Source organism: Melanaphis sacchari, unplaced genomic scaffold (assembly GCF_002803265.2).
Source record: "Melanaphis sacchari strain LSU unplaced genomic scaffold, SCAv2.0 Contig10_pilon_pilon, whole genome shotgun sequence".
NCBI classification, from domain to species: Eukaryota; Metazoa; Arthropoda; class Insecta; order Hemiptera; family Aphididae; genus Melanaphis; species Melanaphis sacchari.
The window spans coordinates 5625642-5639040 of NW_020270420.1; the positions used below are offsets into that span (position 1 = coordinate 5625642).

A 13399-nucleotide genomic window follows, 5' to 3' on the forward strand; every position below is an offset into this window, starting at 1 on the left:
AATATAAAACAACTATAAGAGACTTAAACTATATGTAACATGAATTTGACAACCTTATATGCTTGAAAATATGTGTAAAAAACAGTAATCCATATTATACATAATTAATACATCGTATTGTAAGGAAATTATGCTAAAACAACATTATTATATCAAATTGTTCTAAAACGTTATTTTATATAGTTACTTTGGTCAGTATTATTTTTATTATCATTATTATTACTTTTATCATCATTAGTTCAATTACAATTAGACAAATAGTAAGATTAGAAAATAAATTAATTAAATATTTAAGTAAAAGAAAAGTAATACATTACATCTTCGTTTATATATACCTACCCAATTGTTCGTTAGATTTAATCTAATATCTAAATATATTATTTTTGTTATTTTTTAATTATTTTATTTTACCAAATTGTTCTTATCATTTATTTGTTTATGTTTAGATACAGAACGCTCTGTTGTATTACTTTGCCAGTTTTTAATCTCAAATTATTATTACGAAAAATTATAAAAAAAAAAAAAACATACATAGAAAATATAATACAAATAAGTCCTTAATTAGACTATAGTTTGATTCAATGATTTAATATTGTATGCCCTAAAACCATATTACTATCATAAAATTTAATTGAAATTATGGTCCTGCTCATCTAGGCGCTGTTTTTTAAATTGTTAAGCAAAAATAAATGATTAAAAATAAAAATATATAACATAAAATTATTATGAAATAAAATTAAATTCATTTTATTATAATATATATATATTATATATGTTATATTATCGTTAAGTAAAATACAATAATTTCGTATTCGTTATCAACTAATCAGGTTTCATATATCCAAGTTAATTTTTTAATTTTTATTTTATTTATACGCCTGAGTTCATCTTTCTCTGCCACTTTTTAGCAGACAATCAAAAATATTAATTAATAACATTAAGATTTGTTGCAAATCGAAAGAACTATTTATTTTTTTTTTTTCTATTTTTATTTAATAATTTAATCATTGTTTTTTGTATAATTCAAATAGGTATCATTTCTATTGCTGTAGGTGTAACGTTTCATTTCACTAAAATGTATCTCTTTCTTAAACTTTTAGAGTTTTAGTAAACAAAAACTGTTCGTCCGCGATTTTAAATAACTTATCATTATATTATACAATACTTTTCAAACCGAAAAAAAAATTATCTAAAGTATATAAGAATTTTAAATTGAAAGATTAATAAAAAATTTTAAAAAATAATATCAGCAACACATATTTTGCTATTTGTAACTCTAGCGGTTTCGTATAGTCTAATGAGTTTCTCGATATATTTTTTTTTTTTTTTTTTTTAATTATAAAAATGTCATAATAAGCTGATACTATCAAAATTGTTTATATTAATAGATTACATAAAATGTTTCGTTAAGATTTTATTTTTGTTTTTATGTTATACAACATTTGTTTATTTTATTTTTACAGTTGATGTTTATTTATTTGTAATTTCTATGACAAATTGTAATGTGCGATTTTATAGGCCAACATAATTTTAAAGGCCGAAAAATATCTAATATTTATAATGATATCCGTAATGTTATTATATATTGATAAAACAATACAAAATGGTGTACACATAATATAGATTTGCTCATAGTATTTGTTAACTCTTGTGTAATGTAGATGATGTTTAATTTCAAGCAATTTGTACTTAAAAATATAAAAAGTTATAATTGTGATTATTAAATCATATTAATTTTAATTGTCTACTGAATATTATGTTGATTGTTGCTAATACCAATATTAACATGAACTAATACCAATGTTTTAACATCAATGTGTGGTGTTATAAAAACAAATTAAATATGATGAAAACTTATAGGTATACTACCTATTATTTATGGTTTCACTTCATTTAGATTCTTATAAATACATAATATTTTTCACAAAAAATATAGGTATTCTGTGTCAATCAACTGGTGATCCATTCAACGTAAGAAATGCATTCTTTAAATTTTATGTTAAATTATTTAGTAGTTAAAAAGTAAAAACCAACATATTATTTACTATTTTCAAATGTTATACCTTTTAAATATTTACTTTATTTAATAATATTATGCGTTTTTAATTCCTATTATTAAAGGATATTTTTATAAAGTAGAATATTTTTTGGAGTACTTTTATTTATTAATAATTTATGAGTGATAATTAGGAATTTTAAGTTTTTATAATCAGAATGAGTAGTAGGTGCCTGCGGATATCCTACAAAATATTGGTCTACTATTCCACTCATCTGAAGTTTAAATACTTATAACAGTATATAATAGTACATTGTACATTTAAAAGCAGTATTAAATTATTGTATTCAAAAATCAATCCTGAATAGATATTTAATGTGGTCAATAACTTATAATTTATAAGTGAAAAATGACTTGCATCTTATTCCATCTGGTTAATTGACCCAGGTGATAATGGCAGCGCTATCTGCCATCATTATTATCAACTTATCTACACGGTAGCAAAAATGAATACCACGAATCTTCTGTAGTTTTATGACAGAAGCCTCATTATTTCGTGGGTAAATATTTTTTAATCCTGATTTGCGGTTTAATAAAATAAAATAAAATAACATTAATGTTTATTATTTTTTCGCTTTGATCAGGCACCCTAATTAAATAAGTACATAGATCGCAATGCTAACCTATGTATTAATTTATGGTGCGTTGTTCAAGGTTCTGCTAAACCTAGAGCTAGCTCTGATAAAGGAAAGTAATACGTGAAGAATAATACATACTATAGCATTCATGATTTTAAAGTTACACACGATTGCTATAAAATTCAAATTATCAAAAAATGATTATTATCATATTTCTTTAGGTTATGAAAATATTTGTTTTATTATGGTTCATGAGGTATAAAAATACATTCATATCATGTACGCTTGTTAGGCTAATCTTGTCATCATATGATAATCAAATAATTAAAAAAATATCAATAATTCAAAGGATCTCATTTTTTTTTTTTTGCAAAATAAAATTATTAAAACAACTACATAATAAAATTAAAAATTGATTATTATTTTTTTAGTACTTAACAATATTTTATATGAATGTTTGTGTAAGTTTAATATAAATAGAAAATTATTTGTTTATTAAACAAGCACAGAGGAATATTAGTTTTCAGTGTGTAAGCAAATGAAGTACAAAAACTTATACAAAAAGTATTAATAATTATTATAAATTTAACTCTTGAATACACAAAATGGTTACATAGGTCTTCCACGTCCACGTCCCTGTTGTTCTTCACCTCCACCTGATTTTGGATTTTTAATTGTTTGATCTACTGATAGAACTAAACAAGCGGCTTCAATAGCAGCTGCAAGTGCATTTTTTTTAATGATCACTGGTTCCCACACACAGTTTTCAAAGTTATCTACGACATGTTCTCGATTGATATCTACACCAAATGCTTCACCTCCTTGAGCATGTTTCTGACGTAATTTGTTCAATATATTTGTAGCATCAAAACCAGCATTATCACACAATTGTCTGGGAATGATTTCCAATGATTTTGCAATAGCAGCTACAATCAATTGTTCTTTACCAGCTATTGATCTAGAGTAATCACGAAGTACTTTGCTTAATTCCATTTCAATAGCACCTCCACCTTTACAAATTCAAATAAAATTAATAATAAAAAAAAAAAACAATTGAGTCTATATTAAATAAATTATTAATTTATTTACCAGCTACAATTGAGTCATTTTTTACAGTTCTTCGGACAATCATAATGGCATCATGTAAAGAACGTTCAGTTTCATCTAATAAATGTTCACCTCCACCACGTAGTATAATAGTACATGCTTTGGCATTAGGACATCCAGAGAAAATATTGAATCTATCGCCTCCAATTTGTTTTTCTTCGAAATATTCACATTTACCAAGTACAGAATCATTTAAATCATAAGTTGTAGCAACAATAACACCACCACATGCTTTCATTGTACGTTTTAAATCTTCGTCAACAACACGACCAGCACAAAACATATCTCTAAAATAACAATTAAAATACAACCAATCATACAGCATTACTCAAGTTAATATATTCTATATACCTGTCAGCAAAGTATTGAGTAGCTACATCACCAATTGGTAGTTTAGATAGTACTACTTGAGCTCCACTTTTATAAATATGTTCAAGTTTTTCATATAAAATATTCCATTCAGTATCAACAACTTTTTGAAATTCCTATAATAATTACATAATATAAATTACAAATAGATAACAATGGCACAGTTTACCCCACAGCTAATTAGCAACCCAAAACTCTATGTGCTGAATGATTTAATACACCACCAATAGATCACTCAATCCTATCAGTGTAACCTTGAAATTTTTATGAATCATATAGTCATACGTAAATTAATTTAGAAATTGTATTTTGTATGATGAAGAGTCAATAATATTTTAAACTTAAGCAAGATTATACATGAATTAAATGTTTAACCCTTCAAGGCTTACCTTATTTGTATATCTCAATGTTTATCATTTGTCAAATTAATAAACATATTATACTGTGTGCACTAAACGAATGTGATAACTTCACACAAACTATACAACTGTGAGCTAAAGTGGCTTATTTTTATTTCTAAGCCCTACCATGCGTCTTCTTTTAAACTGTACACAATATGATTCGTCTATTTACAGATTAGTTGTATATGTATGCAAAAGGAATATAATTAAACATAACTTTTATAATGAGTTAGTGATTAGAAAATATCAGGAATGGAGAGGTCACCAGTTTACTTTAGATATATTAGCTATTAAGGACATACTTTTTGGCTTGTGTATAAACAGAATATAATACAAAATTAGGTTCCATGCTAAAAACAATCAGTATTCTTATAAAATGTTCAATGTTTGTAAAATTGACAAATGATATGCATTTTAAGATAAAGTTAAATATACTTTCTAAAATGGAGATAACATATATGGGCGTAGCACTCTCTTAAATACTACTTAAAATTTCAAAATCATATTATTTGTATAATATTAAATTTGATTATTAATTATAACAAATTAATCCTTAATTTAATTTAGTTAAAAAATCTTAGATTAATATTAGTAAAATATTAATAAAATATGAAATAAATAAAATTTACCTCAACAGTGTTTACTCGTACTTCAGCATTAGAACGTTCGGCTTTTAGTTCAAGCTCAATATTAAGCAATGCAATTTTTGGAGACTTATAATGTTTAGGTTGCATTTCAAAACCAGCATATGAAAATGTTTTCTTAAATGATACACCAGTAATAAGTTGTGAATCCTGTTAACACACACAAATAAAAATAACAATAAATTGAAATATTAAGTCAATAAACTCTTAAGTTAAAAAAGTTAACAACACATAGTTGGTTCTGTAAACACATATGTGCTATTGTGAGCGAGTCAGACATATTACAAATAAACGCACTGACACTTTCTTTAATATCATCTATTTTGTATTAATAATATTAATTAAAATGTGAAATTGTGATATTGACTATTTATAGTTTATATCAATAATGGCATTTTATTTTTAGTATGATATTCCATGAGAAAAATAATTGCCTACTTTTTTAGCTGAAAGTTGACACAGTTACTTAGAAATATATAATGTAATCCTAATCATAATTTAAAAATTAACAAATTTAACCATTAATAAGTGTAATATTTTTTGAAAAACAATAACTTAATAATTTAAGACCTATGTTCTGATTTTAAAAAGTAATATAATTAAATAAAAACACATTAAGATTATTAATCCACATAACTATTACTTCATTTCAATTTAAATAACAAGTAGCATACTTTAGTAATTCATCTAATATTGAGAACTAAATATGAATAAGGAAAAGGAGGGACTTAACTTAAGAATTTAAACAAAAATTACCTGTAATCCACCACCTTGAACTTTTTTAATACCAATCATGTTTAATGGTAATAACTCATCTAATAGTAATACTGCGTCCACTGCAATTTTTGAAAAAAAATCTTTTTCTTGATGAATAAGCTTTGAATTAAGAGCTGTGGCCGCACATTTTTGAAGGAAAGTACGGTATTCTTCATCATTGTTAAATTTCATCTATAAAATAATTATATTATATTAGAATTAATTATGTACATACAAAATATTGATATTTATTTATAAATTTATATCAGTGAATTACTTTATAAGCAATTTGATCAATTCTATCTTGTGCAATTTTTAAGCCTTTACGCAAAGCTTTAATGATAATTCTGGGATGAACTCCTTCTTCAACATAAGGCTTAACTTGTTTAAGAAACTCTCCAGCTAGTAAAACAACACTGGTGGTACCATCACCAACTTCAGCATCCTGTGATTTAGCAATATCAACAAGAATTTTTGCTGCTGGATGAATTATATCTGATATTTTCATGATTGTTGCACCATCATTAGAAATAGTAGCTGTACCACGACTATCCACAATCAACTTGTCCATTCCACGTGGACCTAATGTAGTACGAATGGCTTCAACAACTGCTTGACAAGCAGTAATATTGGATAAAAGTTGAGATTTTCCTTGGCTGTCTTCAGTACCTTCTTTTAGTAATAAAATTGGGGGACGCTAGAAATATAAATTAAAAACATAAGAATTTTGTATCTAAATTATTTCAAATCACCTACTTCAAAATACCGATTTCTTTATCTAATGACTCATTAGTAATGAGTAATATATCAAAAATGAACAGTAAAAAGTAAAATTTGTGGTATAAGATATTGGGAAATATAAGAATTTAAATATTGATTATCAAATTTTAATTGGACAACATTTTTGAAACAATGTCATATTCTTTTTATTTTTTAAGCTCCTATAGTATTTTTTATACTACTATAACATACTTTGTACAATACTACTTTTAGACAATATTTTATAAGCAAATGTTTAATACTAAAATATTGACCTAAATGTCATGATTATGATATAATATAGTGAAATTTTTTAATAATACTCATTACAGTAAAGGGGACAATATAAATGAGTATCATGTCCTCTTGTTAGGTTCCCTTTGAAAAATGTATTCCAGAACAATTTTATGTTATTTATAATCATTTCTTGCAAATAAAAACCATTTAATACATTTACATTATTTGTTCAAAATAATCATTTAATTTAGTTTTGTATTTTTGTTTAATATATTTATAATACCATACAAATCTAAAATAGGTACTCTCAAAATTAATGAAATTATTAATTAATAAAATTGACAGAAAACAGGAAAGCAAATGAATAATCAAAAATTAAAAAAATCTACAAATTAAAACTATCAAAGTACAAATTATCGAAAAATGTATAGCCCTAAACACTTTGATAAAATATTAACATGTTCAACATTTTATCAACAATCACAATCACTGAATCTATTCTTATTTTGGTTAAATTTCAATACAAATTCGACCAATATTAAAGATAATCAATCAAATAATCTCATTTTTTGCACTCATGTGGTAAGAATAACAATAGCAGAACTATAAACTATAGGACCTTCCGTGTACTCCATCATGAAATATTGTTTAATAAATAAATATTTTTATTACGCTTGTAACACTTACCATCTTGTAGAGTTCTTATAAACTTTTAACACTTAAAAAACTATAAGAAAGAAAACAATTTGGTAAATATCACAATTACCGAACAGTAGAAAAGTAGTAGAGCTTTGAGATTTAAGATTTTATTTTTCAATTTTTATAGTTTCTTACTAACCTATAATTGTTTCCAAACTGCAGCTAACTTAATGCACACGACTGCAAAGAGATTAGAAACTATTGTTTTGTGATGGTATCACGACAAACACGGACAATCTATATTAAAATCATTAACCACGGTTAGAGTTATCTTTTATGACTTTTAAGATATAAATTATATTATGATTATGAAATATGAATAATATCAAATCTATAGTATTTGATAATATGAATTATGAATATTGAATATGAAATAGGACAAGTGACTTCTGCAAAATAAATTATTTAAAAAAAAAAAAATTTAATTTAATTTTTATAATTAATTATAAAATTATCACCAAACAAATAATAATGAGTAGCTAGCCATTTTTCACATTTAATCAGAATAATTCACCAAATTTGATCACCTGCCTGTTTTTTCTTTAATAATGCATTTATTCAATATCTGATTTTTGGATTTTAAAAATAAAAGACTATATCTTAAAATACTTATAAGTTATCTTTTGTAGTTTTATACCATTTAAGAAGTGTCTCATGACAATACAAACTTCTCCTTTCAAATAGGTATTCAAATGATAACAACTCCTTTTTCTTAATGCTAAAAAGTATTCAACAGATGATTTTTCTTTAAATATAAATACCTACTTAAATTCTTAAATCATAAATTGAACCAGTAGTTTCCAAATCATTGAACACTATTTACTAAAGATGATAAATTATATGCTTAAACACACCATTTAAGAAGATCTTAAGCCATACTTAGGCTCATAACTATTTGTTTACACTTATGAAAAAAATTAATTAAAAGATTCGATAATACCGATAGGATAGGTAATTTTAGATACTAAGATACCTAAATATTGTTTGATTTTAAATTAGTTTAAAAATTATATTCATTATAGATAGTAGGCAAGCTATATAAATCTATAAACTTTAAAATTGTAATAATTATCTGATTAATTAAATAGGTACCTACTAATAAAAATATGACTAAACAGATATTAAATGTACATATTATATTTTAATTTAATGTATAGCCATATCTGAGGAGCATCCAAAGTAATATAATAGAAATTATCTTTAGTACCAAAACTTAAAAGTCTAAAATTATTCTGCTGAATTATTCAAAATAAAAAATGCAATTCTCGTCATATTTAAACAGAAGTTAGTATGATCAAAAGACACTTTAAATAGTACTAAAAGTGTCAAGTATTTGAATACAGAATAATATAAAAAATTAGAAAATTAAAATTTAGAGTACTTAATTGCATTATTAAAGGAAAACAATGTGTGTTGCTATATGTATTTAGTAATTACCTTATATAATAAAAGGTTTAAGATAGATAAAATTACACTGGTTGTTCACATTTTATATATTCAAGATCACCATTCACTGCTAAATGGATTTCTTTCAAACTACCATTAACCACTTAACGTGATTATTTTTTAAACATAATGTAGACTTAAAATTGTATAAATTTCATTCTAAATGAAGTGGCTACTACACTTAATGAACTAGCATTAGTTTCAGAAAATAAATTATTTATACTTTTTATTAATACTAATAAAAGATTGAAAAAGTAGCAAACCATCCAAACACAACAGCTCAACAAATATATAGTAACCTGCAAAACTTAAATAAAAATGTATTTTATTGTTTTTATAATAAAATGAAATAACAATCAAAATAATAGATGGCTTGTTTTTTAACATAAATGAGAATTTAGAATTAGAATTAAAAAATCAAAGGTAAATATTCATATTTTATTTTTTAATAAGTGATCAGAAGTCAGATCACAAATGTTTTCTTATTAGAAATATTAGAAACTTTTCAGTAATAATAAAGGGCAATTGTTAACAATTAACCAAACACATAATAGTAATTATTAATTGTATATTACATTACACTAATGATAATCTAATTGTTTAAAACATTATAAACATGTTGTTTTAATTTTTTGACAAAATATAATCTTCAGGATAATCTATAATTTTTGGATATTTTTCAATTTCATCTTTACTATAAGAATCCAATGTTTTAGGTATAGATCGTAATGATCGAATTTGGTTGGAAATATTCTCCATAACCTCTTCTGGTACATTAGAGTCAGGGTAAATATGTAAACGTTCCATGACTACTCTTCTGAATAAATTGCCTTTCATATGATGATAAACAGCTTTTCTAAATATCTAAAAAAATATAAAAAAAAAAAAAAAAATAAAATAGTAACTCAATTATAAATATATTTCTTAAACTATAAACTAATAATTTAAAAGAAATATTCATAAAATAGAACTAATTTATGTCAAGTAAAATATTTTTAAACATTAAAATATTGAATAACAAAAAAAAAGTTAGATACTTTTCTGTTGACATGACTAATATGGCCGACAATTTCAGTGATCACAACTACTAAAATTGCATTTAGAAAAAGAAAATTGCAATAGATGAAGTTTGTTTTTAAAACATAAACATAATGCTGGAAAAATATTTTCCTCGACAATGGACCTTTGGATTCTTATATAGGGAAACAAATCAATCTTTTATTATTTAAGTTTAAGATAAAATAATCTCAACTTAAATGAAAATAATATTAAACTAGGGACCAAAATATGTATTGTTAGTTAGTTGCCTAGCTGTAATACGCAATAATTAAAGGATGATAAATAATATTAGATTATCATAGGCGTAGTTAAGGGGGCTTGGGGTGGCTTAGCCTCCCTCCTTAGTTCATAAAATAGCCCCTTCAAAATTTTAGAGTCACTACATATCTAATCTTAGAAGAGCAACAGCCCCCCCACCAAAAAGAATTTGTTTATCCTACACCTTTGATTAGATACCAACATTTTACTGTGAATCATACATATTATTTTGTGAAGACTTTGACTACTTTAGTATTTATTATATTATTAGTGTTAAATTATTATAAAAATATTTATTTTATACCATATTATATCAATTTATTTAACTCAAAACATTGTAGTGTCTTTCTGTAAATACTGTAAAACAGTAAAAATAGATAATATCTTAAATTAAAAGTTTTATTGTATATAGTAAAATTCATAATTATTTAGTACACAACTGTTTTAAGTGTTCTCAAATGTTTTTAAACTATGATAAAAATGAATATAGTTATTTAATATTTAGATAAATAATTTTCCAAATTGGAACTTAAAATGCCTATAAAAAATAGTTATCAAAATACCATTTTTTTTAATTTTATAGTTTCAGTATAAATTACTAACAAAAAATCTTTTATTAAATTTTCAAAACTTAGATACAAAAATAAAAGTTTTTATGAATTTTAAGTACAAAATATTTTGCTAATTTTTATGAATTTAACAAAATTTGTCAAAATTCTAACTTCAAAAGTACGTAAAAAAAAATTGAGGCTATATATTTTTAATATTTTTATACAGATTTAAGAATAACTTTTGTGGCATCTTGTATTAAATCTTAAAGACTTTTGACCCATGGAATAATTTTTTATTAACATTAATATAAAAAAAAAACACTAAAAAGAATTGAATACTTGCCAGGCCTATAAATAATTAAAAAAGAGTCAAAATATTTTGATAATCTTATCTAATATCAAAATAATTTGTACACTTTTGAGATTTTGATGAATTCAGTTGATATTTTTTAATTGAGAAATTAAAAATTTATGAAGGGATTTGTATTTAGTTTTAAAGCATTTTTTACTTTCTAACACATATAACTTTGAATTATGACCGTTTTTGAATGAGAATATTCTCTTTAAACAATCCAATGGAGTCTTTTTTTATGCATGAAGTAAATTTCTATAACTTAATTATTAAAATATCATAAACACTTAAATTATTAAAAAATGTTCAATAATATGAAATTTAACAGTTAAAATGGATTATTGTTATGATATATAATGTTGGTTTATATGGTCTAAGTATTTATATTATATTAAGTGATAGTTGTGGATTTGCGGTAACAGAAAAAATTTTGGCTTTAGTCACATTAATAGAAAAATACCTATAATTTTTTTAATTTAAATACTCTAGAAACTAGATTGATCATTATTAATTGAATTTATTTAAATCACAAGAATTGATAATCTTATCAAAAGTTCTATCCTCAATATTGTTAGTAATTCCTAACTAAATAAATTGTTTAAAAATTAATTGAACACATAACATTGTACAATAATGAAAAGTTATTGAATTAGTAATAAATTGTTATTATACCATGGTTGGGTCTCTATCGTGTAATTCCCAAGCTGGAGTCCAAGATGCTCCTCCTGAATATCCAGTATGATGGAAATAAGCACGACGTCGCCATTCTTCGCCAGGAAATGCAATTTGTTTACTGTTTATAACCACAACATGATCACCACAATCAACTAAAAATAAAATATTAATACATTTTTTTTTATACATAATTAATGTTTAATTGATAATTTAACTTTTAAGAGACATATATATATTGAAATCAATAAATTATTAGATGAATAATTATATTTTATTAATTTTATTATTAACATGTCTTTTCTGTTTATGAGTTATGAGTTTATGACACATATTTGCATCATTAGGTTTATAAGTGTAAGTGATTTGCTTTATTAAATATATGTTTACAAGTTTTAACATAGTTTTTATATTTTTTAAATGTTTTAATTTTTCCCTAAGTACCGAGGAACATACATAAAAAAAAAAAAATACAAAACAAAACAATACATAGAATCTGTTATTAAAGTATGTTTTTTTTTTTAATTATCCATTAAATTAAAATATTTTGTTATATATTATTTATAATCATACAAATATGAAATTAGACAATTAATATTGAAAAAAATTGAATAAAAGGTGGTTTAACAAAAGTAAATTATTTTTTATATTATTATAAATGACCTATTAAATGATAAGTATAGATTTATAATTTATTAAAGTAATAAATTAATATATTGATATAATAATAGCATATTAACACAAATTATTGTATATGTTATTATAATTTAATGTAAGTATAAGATAAACTTATAGTTTAGAAAATGTACATAATAAATATTAATACTAACCTAAAGGATGATAAATTGGTTTTGTGAGCCCCTTTAAATACTTTTCAATTGTCGGGGCACATTCTAAAGGATTTTGCCAAGCTGCATCAAACAGATGCCAACAGCGAGCAAATGTATTCCATTGCTGTGAAAGTATACAAATATTTCAAAACATACAAAATAGTTCAATATTAATAGTTAATTATAATCATTGATTCAAATACACATGTGCTACTTCATAGTATATAAAAATGAATAGCATGATGTAATTTCAATAATAGGTAACAATTCAAAGTACTCACCTTTACCCTCCCTAATTGTGACATAGGTATTTGCAGATTAGAAATATTAGAAAATTTAATTTAAATTTAAATACAACAAAAGTAGTTAGAAAAACAAATGTACAATATCTTATATCATACAATTTCAAATCTGTTCTGTACTTATTAGTTAATAGTTAATGTAATACATTGAGATATATAACCACAGAATAGATAAGTAATGGATGATAGTATAGATGATAAAAAAATCTAATAAATTTACTGGTAGATAGTACTATCTATAAAGCCTTACATGCTTACTGCATCTATAGGTAAATTTTTTTAATTCTCATCACGTAACTGTCAACTGATGATAACCAAAATTC

The 13399-nt window shown here is 23.7% G+C and overlaps 2 protein-coding genes across 2 annotated transcripts; both read right to left on the bottom strand.

Annotated features, from left to right (window-relative positions):
* Window positions 1-3107: 3107 nt before the first annotated feature.
* On the bottom strand, window positions 3108-7737 carry LOC112603504 (T-complex protein 1 subunit eta). The gene is made up of 7 exons (XM_025352097.1): window positions 7595-7737; window positions 6189-6608; window positions 5912-6103; window positions 5141-5305; window positions 4093-4226; window positions 3724-4028; window positions 3108-3644 (listed from the first exon to the last, which is right to left on the bottom strand). The coding sequence occupies exons 1-7, from the start codon at window positions 7595-7597 to the stop codon at window positions 3244-3246; spliced, it is 1620 nt and encodes a 539-aa protein (XP_025207882.1). The 5' UTR covers window positions 7598-7737; the 3' UTR covers window positions 3108-3243.
* Window positions 7738-9581: 1844 nt separating this feature from the next.
* LOC112603505 (39S ribosomal protein L13, mitochondrial) lies at window positions 9582-13185 on the bottom strand. Its single transcript, XM_025352098.1, has 4 exons — window positions 13056-13185; window positions 12775-12898; window positions 11945-12099; window positions 9582-9916 (listed from the first exon to the last, which is right to left on the bottom strand). Exons 1-4 carry the CDS (start codon window positions 13077-13079, stop codon window positions 9677-9679), a joined length of 543 nt encoding a protein of 180 aa, XP_025207883.1. The 5' UTR covers window positions 13080-13185; the 3' UTR covers window positions 9582-9676.
* Between the last annotated feature and the right edge of the window lie 214 nt (window positions 13186-13399).

Bases quoted from the DNA above. Each gene is read 5' to 3' on its own strand.
- LOC112603504 (XM_025352097.1), bottom strand. The intron at 6,104-6,188 runs GTAATTCACTGA...ATTATTTTATAG, and splicing joins TTGATCAAATTGCTTATAAA to ATGAAATTTAACAATGATGA. The intron at 3,645-3,723 runs GTAAATAAATTA...GAATTTGTAAAG, and splicing joins AAATGACTCAATTGTAGCTG to GTGGAGGTGCTATTGAAATG.
- LOC112603505 (XM_025352098.1), bottom strand. From the start codon at position 13,079: ATGTCACAATTAGGGAGGGTAAAG. The intron at 12,100-12,774 runs GTTAGTATTAAT...TTTTATTTTTAG, and splicing joins ACCAATTTATCATCCTTTAG to TTGATTGTGGTGATCATGTT. The intron at 9,917-11,944 runs GTATAATAACAA...ATATTTTTTTAG, and splicing joins ACGATAGAGACCCAACCATG to ATATTTAGAAAAGCTGTTTA.